Source organism: Mus musculus, chromosome 1 (genome assembly GCF_000001635.26).
Source record: "Mus musculus strain C57BL/6J chromosome 1, GRCm38.p6 C57BL/6J".
NCBI classification, from domain to species: Eukaryota; Metazoa; Chordata; class Mammalia; order Rodentia; family Muridae; genus Mus; species Mus musculus.
Window position 1 is genome coordinate 82372031 of NC_000067.6, and position 19798 is coordinate 82391828.

The 19798-nt window shown below is 42.2% G+C and overlaps 1 protein-coding gene across 5 annotated transcripts in view; it reads left to right on the forward strand.

Annotated features, from left to right (window-relative positions):
- Window positions 1-19798, forward strand: part of Rhbdd1 (rhomboid domain containing 1) — a 128910-nt gene that overhangs the window by 55574 nt on the left and 53538 nt on the right. For 3 of the 5 annotated variants that reach the window (XM_006496574.4, NM_029777.3, NM_001122685.1), the window contains exon 6: window positions 5531-5674. In XM_006496574.4, coding sequence (XP_006496637.1) covers window positions 5531-5674 — 144 coding nt within the window. Of the gene's footprint in view, window positions 1-5530; window positions 5675-6935; window positions 14559-19798 lie in introns of those variants that run through there. The other 2 variants (XM_011238714.3, XM_030243522.1) reach the window with 1 other exon arrangement.

Genomic DNA, 19798 nt, shown 5'->3' on the forward strand with positions numbered 1-19798 from the left:
TTTAAAAAAATCAAAATTCTCGCCACAGCATGTGTTCACATTGTATACTGTTTAGTCATACCAGTTAACAATGGCCATAGATTAGATTTGAGGCTGGAAGCCTTTTGTAGGAAGTACCAAATAGCTAACATTTTAGGCTTTATTGTCCATGTGGCTCTAGTCTAACTGGCCACCCTTTTCTTATATCATGAGAGCAGGCATTGTCTTATGAAAGTAAACCACGTGTTGGATTCAGACAGTGGGTTGTAGTTTAGTTTTGTTTTGATTCCTGGTTTACTTAGGTTCCTGTAACAGATACAAAGAATTGTTATTAATTCATATCTGATGGTTGATCTTGACTGTCAGTCGGACTCAATTGAGATCTGCCTAAAGGATCAGTAAAGGGCATATCTAGGCATGCCTGTGAGGTCATGTCCATACACAATTAACTGAAGGAGCACAACCTTCTTTGAATGTGGGTGTTAACGTCCAGTAGGCTAAAGACCCCTTGAAATAAAAGAAGAGAAATAATGAAGCCCACCAGGATAGGCTTTCTCCCTCCCCTCCCTCCCTCTCTCTTCCCCCCTCCACCTCTGTGCATCTTGGCCTCCATGAAGTGAGCATTTCAGCTCCTCTGCTCCTTCTTCATGACAATGGCTCTGCCTTCCCATAGGTCCACAGCAATAGGGACAGGCAGACACACACTGAAACCATGAGTCACAATAACACCTCTGACCTTTTAAGGTGCTCTTCTCTTGGGTATTTGCCACGGTGATGAAAAAGCTAACACTTTTTCCATGTAGTGTATACATATATACATATATACATACATACATATTACTTTGGGTTTCTTTTCCCATACAATGTTAATTAAGTCACAGACTGTTTTATTCAGTGGCACCCTGCGAAAGTCACATGCAGAGAGTGCTGTTATGGACCCTATAAGAGAAAAAAAATCCCAGCTGTCCTTCTCTTAGAGTATATAGTGGAGGGGTAAGTATATAGGTGTGGATATATAGGATGGGTATAGAGATATGGATATTTATAGATGGGTATATAGAGTTGGGTATATTCGAGGAGATGGAACAAAAGAGGCCATAAAACTAATTAGGTGAGAATGAGAGCCAAGCCGTGGTGTGATGTAGGTGGACAGCAAATAATGCTAGCTTTTGTTGAATTTTCACCTACCCCTGCTGCTCAGGTTGCACCTCCTGCTCTCCTGGAAGACTTCTGCACTCAGGGAGTCTGCTCTGCTCTGCTCTGCTCTGCTCTGCTCTGCTCTGCTCTGCTCTGCTCTTCTCGATGCACCACACAGCCTGGAAAGTGCCCTTACTTCCTTTTCCTAAACCTTCACAATCCAGTAGGACCTATTATATAGCGGCCAAGCACAATCCAGTAGACCTACTATATAGCGGCCAAGGCTCGTTTTCACACGTTTCCCCTACTCTGCTACTAGATTTCCACTGAGGGCTCACCCATCCCCTTCTAATGCCTTCCAAGCAGAGGTCCAGACAGCAGTATTGGCATGCAGGCAGGTGCCAGTGCCCAGGGAAGGAGGGAGCGTTGCTGTCCACGAGGCTGCACAGAGGGAAAGTAGAGTGCTGGGTCTTGACAGGAAACTAGAAGTTAACGAAAGCACTCACAGAGAGGACTTCTTGTGGAGAGGAAGCGAATCAGAAATGGCATGTTGGGGATTGTCCAGAGTATGCTGGGAAGGTCCTGAAGTATTAAGTCCGTAGTGTGGCAGTCTTAGAAGTAATTGGACTCCATATTCCCCATAGTCCTTAAGCCTTGGCTCATGACTGTCAATTCTGGCTTACATCCTGTATGAGTCACCTGAATAGCCTGAAATTCACCCAGATAATGAGGTCAGAAGGGGAAGACTGGGATCAACTGCCCCTCCCCATACATACACGCACGCGTGCGCGCACACACACACACACTACCACCACCAACACCACTACCAACTACTCAGGTCATAAGATTAGGAGTTAAAGCTATGGCCTTAATGATTGGGGCTTTAGACATGAAAGCAATAAACAAGGGTTCTGTCTCTGCCTTGAGACGATGCTTTTTGTCTGAGGCTTCTACCTCTGCTCGGTCTGGATAAAGTGGTGGTTATCAGGTGAGCTGATATGACGTGGTTGACCAGCCATTATGGACAGAGATGATAACTGTAGTTCCTGGAAGAGCATGTTGTCTTTCCCTTGTCAACACCAGTTTGCAGTGAGTAATAGAGAAGTGTTCCCTGGCCTATGTAGCCAGGAGGAGCAGAGCTGGTCAGGAAAACCACCAAAGTTCTACCTACCATTGTGGTGCCTCTGGTTGACTGCAACTCTCCAGGAGGCCTAGGACAAAGAAGCTCACAGCTTGATGTTACTGGAGGAAAGGGAGTTTCTCCTCTGGTTCACTTTAGTGAATCTCCCCAGAATTTAACAGTAGAGTCTGGGGAGCAAGCTCCGTCAGGAAAGTTCTTACTGCACAAGCATGAGGGCCCTAGTTTGATCCCCAGAACTCAACTTTAAAAAGTAATAACAGAGGCAATCGTTGGTGCTTGCCTTTAATCCAGCATTTGGGAGGCAGAGGCAGGCAAATCTCTGAGTTCAAGGCCAGCCTAGTCTATAGATGGAGTTCCAGGACAGCCATGGCTGTTACATAGAGGAAACTTGTCTCAAAAAACAAAAAACAAAAAAACCACACACACACACACAAGTACATACAAACATACACACACACACACACACACACACACACACACACACACACACACACATAAACGCAGTGGCATATACCTGTAAGTTCTAAGGAGTCACTAACTATTAGATCCTAGGGCCTTGGTGACCAGCCAGCTTAGCAAACCCCAGAACACTGAGGCACTGTGTTGAAAACACTGCACTTAGAGGAGGAATGGTCACTGAGGTTTTCTGCTGGCCTTCACACACACACACACACACACACACACACACACAGTTGATTATGCACTGTGTGCATACAAACCAGCAGCCTTTTTCTCGGTGAAGGGGCTAGCACTACCAAACACAGATGTGCACAGACATGACTTGCTGTGGACTTCATGGTCCAGACGTCTTGCCTGACAGCTGGAAGACGGAGCTCAGGAAGGCTGGGTAATTTGGTCACATCATTTATACAGGAAGCTCAGGGTAAGGCTGGGACAGGATGCAAGTCTGTGATTCATTGCCCTGCTTTTCTGTTGTGTGAGGATGTGAGGTCTGCACTTTGACAACTGAACTTTACGAAATAAATTAACTCTGATCCCTCCCTCCCTCCCTCCCTCCCTCCCTCCCTCCCTCCCTCTCTCCCTCTCTCTCTGTTTCTCCTCTCCCTCCTTGCCACATTTACTTACATTTTTTAAGACAGAAGGAAACCTCTCCTATGCCCCTTTCTCCCTTCCTCTGTCAGAGACATTGGCACAGACTGGAGAATTCAAGGCAGAAATCCAAGCTCCTTTTTAACCTTCCTTTTTGATATCCTGCGAGATTAACATATTTATATTCTTTCCTGTGGAGTGATTGGATTTCTTCAAAGACAGCACTACAGAGGGCCCAGGTGGCCAGGCTAATGGTCATCTAAGCATCTTTGATGCGAGCGAATGTATCTCTTGCAAGTAGTGATTTATTCTTAGCATGGCCACCTTCATCTGAGAAACTCCTTAGAGGTCAAAGAATGTTTTTAAAGCTGTTACCAATCTTTCTAATCTGTGTCATTTTCCTTGATCTCTTTGGTATGAAATCCTGGAATGTGTACAAGGACCAGATGGAACAGTTAACAGAGTAATGATAACCAGAAAAGTTCTTTGGGTTTTTGTTTTGTTTTGTTTTTTATTACAAAGCCAAAGTATATAACTTAAAAAGTATTCATCACAAGATATAATTTAAACTTATTTATCCTTAGCACTGGTTGTTAGATTCCTCTGTCCTTGATTATTATAAAGACTTCAATACATCTGATTGGGCTATTAGAAGAACAGTTGTTGAAACGTGTTGTTTCTCAGGGACCCATTATCATATTAGATATGGCATTTTGGGTCTTTTAATTAATTTTTGATTGACAGCACAGGACCGTTAGCATACCTTCCCACTTAAAGCACCATGGTTTTCTTCCTTCTTTGTCCCAGCTTTTGTCTTTCAAGTATCAAGTTAAGATTTTATAATATTCATATGGTCAGAGCTGTCAATTCATTTCATTAAAGCATTGCTAGACTGTAGAAATCTACAGGCACATGTTGTATCTGAATGCAGGAGTGCTGAAGAGCTTCCGGTCATCTGAGTTTTGCCAGTTATGAAAACTTCCCTTTTAGTCCTGGATATAGAGGACAGGGAGATGGAGGAAATGAAGAGAAGGCTCAACTAAAACAAAGTACATATACAAATGCTATAAAGAAGCCTTTGTATCATAATTAAAAACTAAATTAATTTTTTTGCCAGAAAGTCATACATTATCAATGAATTTTTATAATAATAAATTCAAAAGTAAATTTCAAAATAGCTTGTTCTAGATTTCTGAATGTGAAATTTCACTCAACCAAGTTCTGTGCTTTTGTGTAGTTTTACTACACGCATGTTCTACGTAGGGTGCCATGAAGATACATGGTACTGTAGCTTAAGATTTTCATCAACAACCAAGTACGTGGTTAATTAAGACTAGAAATATCCCCCTCAAAGGCTATGATAATGACAGGTTCGAGGGGAGCAAAGAACAGAAGATAGAGCCTCTCATTATGCCAGACCATTCTCTATAAACAAAAATCTCTTCAAACTAATTCTGTAACCATTGACAATGAAAAGAAGACACAAGGACTAGACTCAAACTGACACAAATGGTATGGAATTATTTTTGCAAAAGCGTTCCGTGTTTCTCTGCTGTCTTTTATTAATTGCTGTCTGTTTAGTGTGTAAAGCATTATTTAATGACCATGTTAGCTCTTGTTCTGCTGAGTAACCAATTTTTTTTGAAAGCGATATTAATTGGAAGTATAGTGTCTGCTAGTTACAGTCAGAGCAATTGACTCATCTGTCTCAGTCTTGTTATTAGTTGTTGAAATAGAGTACTCAGCGTGGGCACTCTGGTATATGTAAAAAGCAATGGTTGTGTCCTTTTGGATGGAGCCACAAAACAGAAAAGCGTTCTCAGCTGCTTCCTAGCACTGTCCCCACTCAGGTGAGGACTTCGTGGGAAATAGTCTAGCAGTCAACAGATGTATGGTGATAAACATCCTCCATAAAGCCCATTCTAGTCTCTTCTCCAACACTTCTAGCTGCCTTCTAAGTTATTTTTTTCTTTTCATCATTAGCATTAAGATCTTATTTATGTCCAGGCCTGTGTTGGACCTTAATAGCCTGTGAAGGGATCATAATTGCCCACTCTTGTGGGAGATTTCTCTATGTGCCATCTTCTCTAGATTAGAAGATGCTTATTACACTCAAAATAGTGACATGAATTATGGGCCTGTCTTTGCATTTACAAAGCCAGAATTCTGAAGCAAAAGACAAGTCTATTACTGGGGTCTATAACCTTTTGACTATGCCCACAGGCCCCTCCGGATATCAGAATCACTATGCAGATGGCAGACCAGTGACCTATGATGCAACTTACAGGAACTATGATGTCTACACAGCGGGCCTGAGCGAGGAGGAGCAGCTGGAACGAGCATTAAGAGCCAGCATCTGGGACCGAGGTAGGAGCCTTGTACCCTCTAGTTATTTTAAAACCAGCCTCATGGCGAGGTGGTCTGAAGAAGGACTATTTGCAGCAAATTAAGCCTTGAACACTTTATAAAAAGGGTATATAGGTGAAAACTCTGCAGATTGTGATCTCAAAGAAGGGGATGAGATGCTGTCGGCCCACAGCCTAAGCTCCCAAGGTGCCAGACTGGATGCACTGTTAACTGTTCTTTTTATAGGCCCACTGTGCTTTGTGCCTTAACATTAAAGTCAGGAGGCTTTAAAAAACAAAACAAACAAACTTCAGTACATGAGAAAAGTTTATTTTGGAGTTCATGACTGTAAAGTAGGCATTGTATCACCTTATATTAAAGTCTTGGCCACATAGGTTTCTCTTGGATTCAAGTGGACTCAGCTTCGAATCCTACTGAGTCAGTTCCTCCAGGGAAAAAGCCTATGGTTTTGTAGTCTTAACCCACTTTCTGGAAGATTCTTTTACAAATTATTGTCTAAGAATCAGTGTTCTTATTTTGCTTTCCTTGCTCTGGGTTTGGCGTATGAAATTGGACACAGATACTTTAATTATCGTCCTGGTATAAGTTACTAAGAAGCAGCATATATACAGACATTATTATACATCATATAAGTATACTTCACTGCCCAGGTACAGAGTACACATAAGGTAGAAGATGGGATTTTTCCTGGAAAACATCCCTGTCTCTGATTGTGTATATACTTAGTTGATATCACCTTCTCCAGGAGTCATTGTTAAATCAGGGATCTGCCTCAAAAGTTTCACAATATCTTATAAAGCGTTCTGTGCTACATACTGTGCAGCACAAGTAATCATAATTTCAACTATCCAGGAGTGGCTAGTGGGTGTGAGAGGAATGGGGAATGTCCTTAGGCCTTCACAGACACAGAAACAATGGGGCTTCAGAATTTTTAGAGATGTCAGAAACATTCCATAGAGCTGTTCTGAGTGTTGTTGTGAACAGAGAAGTAAGTGGTATGTCCAAGCCAGCCCTCACCTTTGAACTGAGCGTTGAGAGGAGGGAAGAATCCTGGGAAGCTGGGCAGAAGCCCTGCAGCTAAATAGCCCCGATGGAATGGTACTATGGTGGTTTATCTCAGTGGTTAGCCCGAGTAGGTTTGAAATCTTCTTGATGCCTTCACATCTATGAAGTTTTAAACATCCCATGGACTGAATGGACAGGAAGCGGGCTGAACCCCCGTGTTCATCTCTCTCTCTCTCTCTCCTGACCTTGAACACAGTGAGCCCAGCCACCTCACCTGCCTGCTAGCCTTTCCCTGCCAGGGGCTGTGTCGCCCGCCTCAACTGTAAGTTGGGATAAGCACATCCCCCCTCCAGTTGTCAGGTGTCTGATCACAGCCCTGAGAACAGAACTGACACCAGTGCAGGTGGCAGTAGGGTCGCATGGGGGAGGGGAAGGGGGTGACCTGAGTTTTGTGAATCTGGCTGCAGTCTTCTGCAAACAAGAACTGAGAACTGACCGGGTATCTGATGGCATTTTGTGATGAGAACACACAAAGTGTAATAGTGTAGCCCTTGGATTTAAGGAGGGCAGGCCTACTAGCAGCAGTCTGCAGAGATGCAGACAAGAATGAGCAGACAGCCAAGCTGAAATAGTGTGTTATAACTAACTGGAGTAATGAGTATCGGGGTTGTGAGCTGTGATACATAGGTAATTTATTGCTGTATACCAAGTCACTGTGAAACTGGTGATGGAAGGTGATGGACATTCTTGCTTATCAGAGCATGGGTCAGCAGGGCCAGGATACCTGACTTTCGGCTGGCAAGTTGCAGTGGTCAGTTTGGAGCATTCTGCAATGGCCTTGCAAACCCACCTGTTCTCATTCAACAGGTTGGCCCAGGCTGGTTACAAGGCTTCCAAAGACAGAGTGTGGAAACCAGGAAGACAGGTGACAAACTGTCAGTCTCATGGCCTTGTGTTACCAAAGCACGTTACAGGGGCAGTCAAGTCAACAGAAAGGAGAAATGGATACTCTATCTCAGAATGGCAAAGAGGGGCTCGGCCATTATTTTAAATCATTGTGTGCAGCATCACAAACTCTAGAAGTGTGACTTGGTGTCATAACCCTGACAGTGTCATAACAAATCCACGTGGATGTTCCCGTGCATATGGCTGATCATGATGCATCATGGACTAGCGAGGCAAGCCAGGACTCATATGCACAGAGGGAATAGTTCATCCCCTTCCCATTCACTGACTTCAGTTAAATTCCAGGAGCCATAGAATGCCTGTGTGATGAATAGGTTAACATTTAGGGTTTTGAGGGAGCAACATTGGATCATCACCATCTTTTTATTTTTATTATTAATGTGTCTGCCCATGGCAACCCTTCAAAAATGATTAAAGGTCAGAGGAAAAACTCAGGGAATCTAAGTCAGAATATGAACATGGGATCTAGAAAGTTCCCTTGTCGAATTCTTGTAAGAGAAAGGAGTCAATCTTAAGTGAATAGGTAAAGTGCCATTTCTCGGGTTTAACAGATGTCCCTCGCCTTCCCCTCAGTTTTAGAGGAGTCAGTAGTGAAGGTGCTTTCTTAGTTTCCCACCACAGACAGAACGTCTAAGGGACCAATGCTTTAATTCTGATGCAGACATAATTCTGTTTCAGTCATCCAAGTCCAGGGTTGTCTGGATCATTGTTTTGAGTCTAAAGTTGTACAGCATCATGCTGGGAGCTTGTGTCAGGCTGCTCATCCCTTGGCTGCTTAGAAGCAGAGGACAAGAGACAAGAAGAAGCCCAGAGCAAGACAGACCCTACAGAAACAGGCTCCTGGTGACCTGTTTGTCCTGACAAGATCCCACCTCCCAGTAGCTCATTTAGTTAAGAACTCATCCAGCCGAGGACAAAGCCTTCCACACAATAACTGATATCAGATCCAAACTATAGCAGGTATTTCTCAAAAAGAGAGCAGCTTCCTTCAGTAATTGCCTTCTGTATCCTTCAGAGACAAGTGGGTAGAACAGTGGTCCTCAACCTTCGTAATGCTGTGACCCTTTAATACAGTTCCTCATGGTGTGGTGACCCCCAACCATAAAATTATTTTTGTTGCTACCTCATAACTGTAACATTGTTAATTATGAGTTATAATGTAAATATCTGTGTTTTCCTATAGTCTTAGGCTACCCCTGTGAAAGGATCATTTGACACCCTTCTGCAAGGGGTCGAGATCCACTGGTTGAAAACTGCTGATTTAGGGGGTTGTTTAGCTAGAAGCATCCTAAGATGTGTCTAACACTTCAGAGTAGTTTTAGAGACTTGAATGTAACTGCAGAGGAAAGTTTTTGTATTTTGTGGAACAGAAAAGGAAGTTAGAGTTAGCCTTTGAGAATGTTTTGTTTATAAATCTCTATTGTTAATCTAATATAAATCTAATATTTAACAGAAAATAAACAAAAATATGTAAATATCTAGTAATGGTTGGGAAATTGGATACATAAATCTTTAGAGATGTCATATACTTAATTCTGTATTTTTAAATATTTTATTTATTTTTATTTATGTTGGTGATTTGCTTGCATGTGTGCTTGTGTGTCACATGCATTCAGTGTTCACTGAGGTCAGAAGGTGGTTTTGGATTCCCCAGGAATGGAGTTACAGTAGATGATTGTGAGCCACCTGGACTCCTACCAGGGGCCTCTGTAAGAGTAGCTGATGAGGGTGTCAGTTTCCTGACTTCTGGAAGGCGCATGGGAAAGAATCAAGTAAGAGGCATGTGCCCAGTTATTTCATAAAGAGAACCAATCTTCCTGAAGAGATAATAGTCCAGTAATTGTACATCTACTTAGTTCCATAATTTATGTGTCATAAATTTGAGTAGATTGAAATTTATACAGTAATCTGAATGAAGAATAAATGGTTTATAGTTTTATTGTACCATGAAGACATTATATACATGTTAAAAGCAACATTATTGAAAAGTCTAATGGTAATGGTATGATTATGATGTTATTAAATTAGTCAAGTAGGGTACAAAACCCTCTGTATCATATGATCAGTATTTTATATAATTAAAAAAATAAAGCATTTTCCCACAGGGGAAAAAAGAAAAAAAAACTTTTAAAAGCCCTTTCAGAATATCTCCTTTTTATCTTAATAAAACAATGATAAAGTATTTGGAGGAAAACAAAATTGGAGTTAATCTAAGCATTCTATAAAGGCAGAAGTCTTGTTAGTATCTGTCACTACTGTGCAGGAAGTTGTTTTAGATCACTTTTCTTGAAATTAGTTCCATATGCTATTTAGAACATTCATTGAAAGTAAAATTCTGTGGTCAAGCAAGTTTAGAGAAAATTAATTTAATAAATTAGTTCCCTCGGAGCAGAACTAATTAAAATCATTAGTATTCCATTGCCATGGTGGCCGTCTATGGTATTGCAGCTTCCAGTGAGCTTCTTTGGGCCAGGGAGAAGGCAGATGGGAGCTTTGTCTTGGCTGAGACCTGCGCATATCCTGTGACTTTACTCCATACTGCTATGGTGTGTATCTCTCAAGAACAGAAGGCATCTGCTACACACAACCCCATTGTCACATCCAAGAAAATGAGCAATTCCCCATCATCTAACACGTAGTCCAACCCAAAACTTACCAGTTTTCTTTAAAAAGTATTTTTACAGTTAATTTTTCTTTTTATTTGTGTATCTGTGTGTGTGTGTGTGTGTGTGTGTGTGTGTGTGTGTATGTGTGTGTGTGTATACACCAGTCAGAAGGCCCTTGTGGAAGTGGCCTCTGTCCTTCCACCCTAAGTTCAGTGATGGAATGCAGGTCTCACATTTGATTGACAGGCACATTACAGGCTGAGCCTTCACCAGCCCTGGGGCTAATTTTTGAGGTCTCCATTGTTGTATTTTATTATTTCTTTATTGTATGAAAAGCACTCCCTGGTTTGTTTGTTTGTTTTCCTTTTTCCCCCAGAGACTGTTATTAGGGTTTCTGTTTCTGTGGTAAAACACCATGAACAGAAGCATCCTGGGGAGAGATGGGTCTGTTTCACCTTACACAGGCCATCAGCCTTTTGTTTCAACTTACACGGGAAGTCAGGGAGGGAACCTGGAAGTGGGAACTGAAGCAGAGGTCATGGCAGGTAAATGTAACTTTATTCGCTTGATGTAATTGTTGTCTCTGAGACTTACTGCCTCAGTCTGCTAACCTATATCTAGTCCTAGAAGCTCCTAGCCTCCACAGTCTTACCCAGGCCTAGAATGCTTTCAACTCTGAGACGATTGCTGAATAAGCTCACCCTTTCTAGGTCTCTGAACTCTGACTGGCTGGTTCAAGTCAGCTGTTCTGGTTCAAACTCCTCTCCAAGCTGACTGATTCAACTTGACTTCTCTTTCGGCCTCTGACTGAATCGCTCATACCCACTTTGACCATTTTTTTCCTAATCTTCTGGTCCTTCTCCCCCTGGGTTTAGCTTGTTCTCTCTCTGCAACCTGTATCTCTATAATTCTCTGTCTTTCCTGTTTCCTCTTTTTTTTTTTGGGGGGGTTTTTCGAGACAGGGTTTCTCTGTATTGCCCTGGCTATCCTGGAACTCACTTTTTAAACCAGGCTGGCCTCAAACTCAGAAATCCGCCTGCCTCTGCCTCCCAAGTGCTGGGATTAAAGGCGTGGGCCACCATGCTTCCTGTTTCCTCTTGTGTTGTTTCTCTTTCCTCTCTGTTCTCATGAGAGTTGGGCATATCCTATCCTGTGATATCTTTCTCTAATTCATCACTTTGTCTGCCACTCAATTGGACATAGCTTTCAAACATGGGTGCCTTATTCTACAAACTAACTTTACCTTCATTGTTTGGATTAAAGGTGTGTGCTAAGGATGTGTCTGTATTCCAGCCAGAGTAGCCGAGTTGCTGGATTAAAATCCCTCTACAATGGAGGAGTACTGCTTACTGGCTTGCTCTTCATGGCTTGCTTTACCTGTTTTCTTGTAGAACCCAGGACCAGCAGCCTAAAGGACTCCCACATCAATAATCAATCAAGAAAACAGTCCACACGCTTTCCCATAGGCCAATCTGGTAGGGTTATTCTTTCAATTGAGGTTCTCTATTTCTAAATAATTCTAACTTATATCAAGATGACATAAAACCAGCCAACACAATTGGCCCTGCATCAACTTTACACACACACACACACACACACACACACACACACACACACACACTATTCAGTTAGAACCTTTTCTTTCTCATCTATCCCCAGGATGGCATGTTAATATTAATATCACTGTACACAAAACTCTTTTTAAAAAGTCTCATGATCTTTACAAACTCAAATGATTTAAAAGTTCAGCCCCTTTGAAACATTCAAAGTATCTTTCAGAGTTTCTCTAAAATATTCAAAGTCTCTAAAAATATCCAAAGTCTCTATAAAATTCCTAATTCTCTTAAGTGTGGACTCCTGTAAAATCAAAAGTAAGTTATATCATTTCTTCCTCCACTGGAAGATCCAGGGTACAATCTGGGATTCACTCACAATCCTCTGGTCTCCAAAGGGCTCTACTTCTCCAGCTCTGCCTTTGCAGCAGGCGACAACAGCTTGTCTCAGAGAATCAGGCTGGCACCAGGCCACAGGGGCTGCTGCCCTTCGTGGTTGCCCCATGATACTGGCATCTCTAAAATGTTGGATGCCCACTGCAGGTGAGCTACACTTTCACCAGTAGTGTTTCCTGGGTTCCCTTCCAATAATTCAGTCCCTACCACATGGTGGTACCATGCCTCAAGTCAGGAACCTAGAGACAGAAACTTAAACTGGGGCCAGGAAACAGTGCTGTTTATTGGCTTGCTTCTGACAGCTTATCTAGTATGCTTTTTTTTTTTTTTTTTTTTTAAATCCAGGGGTGGCACCACCTACAATGAACTGGTCTCTCCTATGTCGATAATCAAGAAGTGCCCTTAAGGGTTGCCCAGCCCTGGGTATATTAGTTGAAATTCTTTCTTACCAAATGAATATAGTTTGTATCGAGTTAGCATAAATCTAACCAGCACAAACACCAGTCCCATTGAACTGTAAGAAGTCTACATTTTATCTGGTTATTTCTTCCTGGGGCATTTGATGCGTCTCTCTATTCTCTATCTACTAAATATTATCAATCAGTCACATTAGGAGCTCGTTAGACTCGGACTAGCCAGTGTTAGCAGGAAGATGACATAACTACTGTTAAGTCCTTTACAGTGGTTATGAGGTGTTAGATACACACCTTCAGGCGATGTCTTCTTCATTTGTCACTAAGGCGACAGGGCTGCTTCCTCTGGTTCCTCTTCTGTGAGACCAGTTGAAGCCCCTTAGGAGTGTCTGAAAGGGAGTGTGTCTGTGCCCGTGGTTCTGTGATCTCCCGCTTGCCCAGTCTTCAGCTTTACCCTTCCTGAGTTCTTCCTGGCAGCAGAATCTGAGGCGGTGAGCAAGTTCCCACATACCACTCTCGGCTTAGGGTTTGGTGGTTTAACTCCTCAGCTCTTGTCTGTACCCGAGGAGAGTTACTGTTTAGACTGCCCGGCCCTTGTGTTTATTGTTGGGGCAGGCCTGGTGTTCTGTGTACTTCTCAGCATTCCACGTAGTGTCTCCTTCTCTGGGGTCTGAGCCAACCACCCCTTAGGGGTTTGCTTTAGAAGCTTCGTATTATTCGTTGTGTTTATTTTTACTTTTTGACTGAAGATACTTTAGAAACAGTAGTTCCAAAGGCTGTGTGCTTGTTTATTTCTCTATGATTCATGAGTTGTTGTTACCATAAGGAATGTTAGTTTAGTAGTTGTGATTTGGTTTTGGGTTTAAAAAAAAAAAAGCCAGCTAAGAGAAATTCGTTGGGAGAAAGAATAACAAACCCACACCATTAGTTTGATACTATTCTTCAGTTAAACACATTGTAAGGTAAGTTATGGGATTAAAGTAGCAACTTTTTAACCTTAGAGTTTTCTAATATTTCCAAACAGTACCCTGCCATAATTACAAGTCCTAACGTGCATGCCAGGAGTAACACGGCCAAAGCAGCCTTTGTAGAAGAAATAGAGAGATCGCTATTATTCCAAGAACTAGTTCATTCCCTATTAACTGAAATTTTGTCTTGTCCTGTTGGCAGTCAGCACTAACAAAGGAGTCCAGGAGGCAGCTGATACCATACCATAGTAGGAAAGCCTTGGTTAAGAGCCATCTCTGAGTCAAAAGGCAGACGCCTGCTAGGAACAGTAGCTCGCTGAGTTTTTTGTTTGCTCCCCACCCCATGCCTTCTCTAATCTCTTCTCCCCTCCCCCACTGTTGTTCTTTAATGGCCTGCCACCAAGTTCAGCTGGCACTGGGCACAGAGTTCTTTCTCTCCTTTCCAACTTTTGTCTGCCACCTAGGGCCTGGGGCTGGTGAAATCTGGAACCCCTTGCTGATGTGTGGGGTGCTTGTGCATATCTTCTGTTAAGTTTCTGAAAAGCACACGGCCACATCCACACTGGCTGCCCTGTGAAGATTGGGCAGCGCTACACCAGACAGTGTGCTGGGCTGCTCCTTAGCCATATGTGAAATCAAGGCAAAATGCACTCCAAAAGCCTTGGCTTGACAGTGAGACAGGCTGCCATGACCGAAAAGAAATAGACTCCCAATTAATATCTAGCGCTTTTGCTGTTGATATCTTTGAGTCCTGTTTCTACCAACCATATATTCAAGGAGATCAGCTGAGGTGTGATTTAAATGGGGTGGGGGGGTGTTGTGGTTAACTTGCAAATTTCTCCTTTCTATGTGGCACCATGAAGGCACATAAAGGTAGTGTTTGTCTTGATTATTTTATTGTATGGGAAATTATAAGAAAGGTGGACTAAATTGTATTCAGTGCTTTTAAAATCAGTTATATTTACTGCAAAAAAAAACAAAAAAGGTTTCACTGTGACATACTCATATTTACAGAAGCACTTTGATGATGTTGACCCACCCCACTGCTCAGTCCAGTTCTGTTATTTCATAGTTTTGTTATTTCCAGTCGGAGGAAAGCATGGCCAGGAAGTGCCGTGGAATAGAGAGGTGAGTGTTTGAAAGTTAGGGCTCCTGTTGTACAAATGAAGGACTCCTGGGAGATAAACACACACAGCTCTTTGAGGAAGACCTGCTTTTGATAAGTACACACAAAGTGGTAATATCTTAGCTGAGCGACTATGTGAGCCTTTCTTGGCTTAATTCAGTCATACGCAGTTGGTGATTTATAACATATGCAAATTCCAGCTGCTGCCTTGCTTGGCTTTGGAGCACTGCAGCTAGGACAGAGATGTATAGCTAAGGCTAATTCTGCATGACCACTTAGCTTTTCTTTCTTTCTTTCTTCCCTGTAATAATAAAAAGAAGTACCATCTGCCAGATTGTCTCAAAGCAATTTCAGTGCAGAACAACGGTTGCCTTAAATTACTGGCTATTTCTCGCTTCTCTTCATGTCCAGGGTATTCATTTCAATGACAAAAGTTTTCCCTTTAAGACCGTGTTTAGGTGTGAAATTGTGCATGTAAAGAAATAGAAGTATTGCATATGACTGTTCATCTGTGACCATGGAAGAGGAGTAACAGAGAAATCAGAATTCTGTGTGGGTTCCTTCTAGAAAGTAGGAGGCTTCTATTTAGGACCACCATTTAAAAGCATTATAGTGTCCCATAAACAATGTAAACATGTTGGGAAATTGACATGAAAAGTTGTATGTGAATTAATTTATAATTTTTCTGAGCCCACACTTGCCATGTATGGAAAGGCACCATTTATATGCTAATGAGCAAGTTGATAATAAAGGTACAGCTGGAACACCAATAAATTAGTTTCCCATATTCCCTCTTCTTCCACCCTGAGACTACTCATTGAGCTGCCTAGTCTCTTTTCAGACTCCCTGTTGCTGTGGGTCCAGGATCTCTCAGTATGCTCCTCAGTGGAGCCTCACCCAGGCCCTCACTCCAGCAGCACCAGGGACAAAGCACCGTAGGCTGCAATTGTGAATAAATCTTGGTTTTTACTATGAGGTAAGACTACTCTGCATGGGCAACAGAAGAGTTAAGTGACCTACTGTAGTTCAGCTGAGCTGGGTAGTAGGTTTAGGAAAGAGAGGCAGTAAGAAGCATTTGACTTAAGCGAGGTGGCAACCTATGACATTTCCTGCTGCAACAACCATGAGCTGTTGTAAGAACCAATAGAACAAGGGGTTTACTAATATAGTTGTTTGGATGTTCCAGTTATTTATGCAAAGAAGTTATTGATATGTATATTTGGTCTTTCATAAGACACTTTGAGAAAGCCATTATTACTGGCCTGTTGCAGAGTCTTAACATTTCTCTAAAAATGCATTAGCTTATAAAATGATCTATCAGGTAGTATGTTAATGTTTCCTACATCTTGTAGTCTCATTGATTAAGAGATATGAAGAAGTTTTCAGAACTTTGTGTTGGGACTAAAATAATGACATAGAATAAGTAAGTATTCCATTTTACCTTGTACTTGTGTTTTTGTTTTTAAACTAAAGGTTCTAGTCTTCAATATATAAACTCAATAGTTGATACTTTAAACAAATAAAATTGTATTTTTATTAAAAGTTTTCTGATTTCTTTCTAAGTATTATAATCACATTTCAAAATAATATATAGCATATCTCAAGGGAGTATATTAATATTTTATCTCCTAATTGAGTTGCAGTTTCTTTGAATGTTCATAAAGAGCTGTGCTGTTGATTATATTAAGCATGTAACTGCCACTCAAGTCTGGGGGTTGGAGATATAGTATTAATATGATCCTTTGCTTAATTTATTGCTGAACATATATCATGATGTCATTGCACCCCTCAAGTAATTAAGGCTGTGATTTTTTTTGGCTCTTTTTAATTAAAAAAGGTAAAATATTTACTTTATTTCTAGACAAGAAGATGGGGAACAAAACGGGCAGTATCATTTCAAACAGAACTAGAATGTTCTAGAATGGAAGCTGACTTCAAAAGTTACCAACACTAACATGTTGGTTTTAAACCATGGGGAGGGGAGGCAGAGAGGTCAAAAGGTTCAATGTCCTCCATCTATCTGTCTGTCTGGTAATGATGCAGTGCTGTATCCTGCTGACAGCTCCTGCGCGGGGAGCAGGTGTGGAGGGGGTTGGCCTCCTGTGGCCCAGTAAGATGCCTCTCTGGAAGGTGCTAGCTAGATTAGACCCACACTCTGTGGGACGATTCAGCCTTCCAGGGCCCACAGAAACAATGTTCTGGCACAAATTCACTGGCACACTTACACACATGCTGTTGTTTCTGTGCATGTCCCATTTGTCTCACCATGTGACATTCCTCTCATCAGCACCTCTCCACTCACTCCTGTGCCAGAAGGAGTCCCACCTTCCTTCCAAATAGCACCAAGGTTGGTTTTGCTAAATGCGTAAAGAGATGAGGGGCACCTAAACTTATCTGTTATGGTCTTTCCAGTTTGTGGTAGTATTATTATTGTTAGAAAGTAACATACTCACTGTGGAGAAATACAAATAAACAAGCGGTGTTTAAAAGGTAACCTGGGACTGGAGTTGATTTTGTAGAATGTTGTGTATACACACACACACACACACACACACACACACAGTGACCTGTAACTCTACCACCCAGAAAACCTATTCCATACTTGGGGTGTGTCCTTGAAGCTACCTGTAAACGTTTTGGTGAAGCTCATTACAGGTTGGTGAATATAGATCATGCCTACTACATTAGGAAGGCTCACATACCCATATGCTAGTCAGGCAAAGAGGAACCATGCAGGCTGCTGCTGAGCCGTGACTTGAGACACAGAGCAGCGTACTTGTCTGTCTCCCTCAGCGCACTCAGTCTGCAGGACCGAACCAGTGGAATTTCCCTATCTTCAGTCACATGGTCTATTTATCACAGCCTTAGATTCAGAAAGCCAAAGACTCAGCACTGTGCATCATCGCCTCTGGACAGCTCTTTACTAATTTAGAAACGAACTCATTATTTACAGAGAGAATGGTGACATGTCTGACTTTCATCTTTAGTTGTCACTGTAGGTTAGATGTAGTTTACCGGGGCTGATCAAGTTGATACTTGATTCTGGGTATAACGTCATCAGAGGAGGTGTGGCCTATGGGAGATTATTAGATTGTTAAAGAACTTCAGTGCTTTTCTTCTTTTTTTAAAAAAAATTTATTTGTAATTCATTTTTTACACTCCATATTCCTTTCCCCACCTCTTCCCATCCACCCTCCAACTGTTCCACATCCCACACCTCCTCCCCACCCCACCCCGTCTCCATGTGGATGTCCCCAACACCCACCCCACCTGACCTCTAAACTCCCTGAGGTCTCCAGTCTCTTGAGGATTAGGTGCATCATCTCTGAATAAACACAGACCCAGAAGTCCTCTGCTGTTATGTGTGTTGGTGGCCTCGTATCAGCTGCTGTATGCTATCTGTTTGATGGTCCAGTGTTTGAAAGAATTCGGGGGTCTAGATTAATTAAGACTGCTGGTACAGAATCGCCCTTCTCCTCAGCTTCTTTCAGCCTTCCCTAATTCACCAGCAGAGGTCAGCTGCTTCTCTCCATTGGTTGGGTGCAAATATCTGTATCTGACTCTTTCAGCTGCTTGTTGGAGGTTCCAGAAGGCAGTCATGATCCCTTTTTGTGAGTGTTCCATAGCTTCAGTAATAGTGTTAGGCCTTGGGACCTGCCCTTGAGCTGGAGCCCACTTTGGGCCTGTCACTGAAACTTCTTTTCCTCAGACTCCTCTCCATTTCCATCCCTGTAATTCTTTCAGACAGAAACAAATATGGGTCAGAGGTGTGACTGTGGGATGGCAACCCTAGCCCTCACTTGATGTCCTGTCTTCCTGCTGAGGTTGGTTCTATAAGTTCCCTCTCCCTACTGTTGGGCTTTTCATCTAAGGGCCCTCCCTTTGAGTCCTAGGAGTCTCTCACCCCCCAGGTCTCTGGTGCATTCTGGGGGTCCCCACAACCTCCTATTTCCTGAAGTTGCCTGTTTACATTCTTTCTGCGGGCCCTCAAGGCTTCAGTCCTTTTCCCTCACTCAATACCAGATCAGGTACTCCTCTCCCCCCACCCCCAGTTTCCCCCCACCTGCCCACCCTTCATCCCAAGTCCCTCCTTCCCTCCCCATTTGTGATTGCTTTTCTTCCAAGTGGGACTGAGGAGTCCTCACTTTGGCACTTCAGCTTGTTGAGCCTTTTGAATTCTGTGAACTGTATCTTCTGTATTCTGAATCTAATTGAAGAGAAAATGGGAAAGAGCCTTGGCACAGGGGGAAATTTCCTAAACAGAACTCCAATGGCTCATGCTCTAAGATCAAGAATTGATGAATGGGACCTCATAAAACTGTAAAGCTTCTATAAGGCAAAGGACATAATAAGACAAATCAGCAATGTACTGATTAGGAAAAAAATCTTCACTAATCCCACATCTGATATAGGGCTAATATGTACAATATATAAAGAACTCAAGAAGTTAATCACCAAAAAGCCAAACAACCCAATCAAAAAAAAAAAAAAATGGAGTGTAGTACTAAACAGAGAATTCACAATTGAGGAATCTCGAATGGCTGAGAAACACCTAAAGAAATGTTGAAAGTCCTTAGTGATCAGATAAATGCAAATCAAAATGACTCTTGAGATTCCACCTTACACCAGTCAGAATGGCTAAGATCAAAACCTCAGGTGACAGACAACACATGTTGTCGAGGATGTGGAGAAAGAGGAACACTCTTCCATTGCTGGTGGGATTGCAAACTGGTACAACCACTCTGGAAATCAATCTGGAGGTTCCTCAGAAAATTGGAAATAGATCTACCTGAAGACCCAGCAGTACCACTCTTGGGAATATACCCAAAAGATGCCCCACCATGCCAAAGGGGCAGGTGTACCACTATGTTCATAGAGGCCTTATTTGTGATAGCTAGAAGCTGGAAACAACCTAGATGTCCCATGACAGAAGAATGGATACAGAAAATGTGTTCATTTACATAATGGAATACTACTCAGCTATTAAGAATGAGGGCATCCTGACTTTTGTAGGCAAATGAATGGAACTAGAAAATATCATCCTGAGTGAGGTAACTCAGACCTAAAAGGACATGCATGGTATGTACTCAC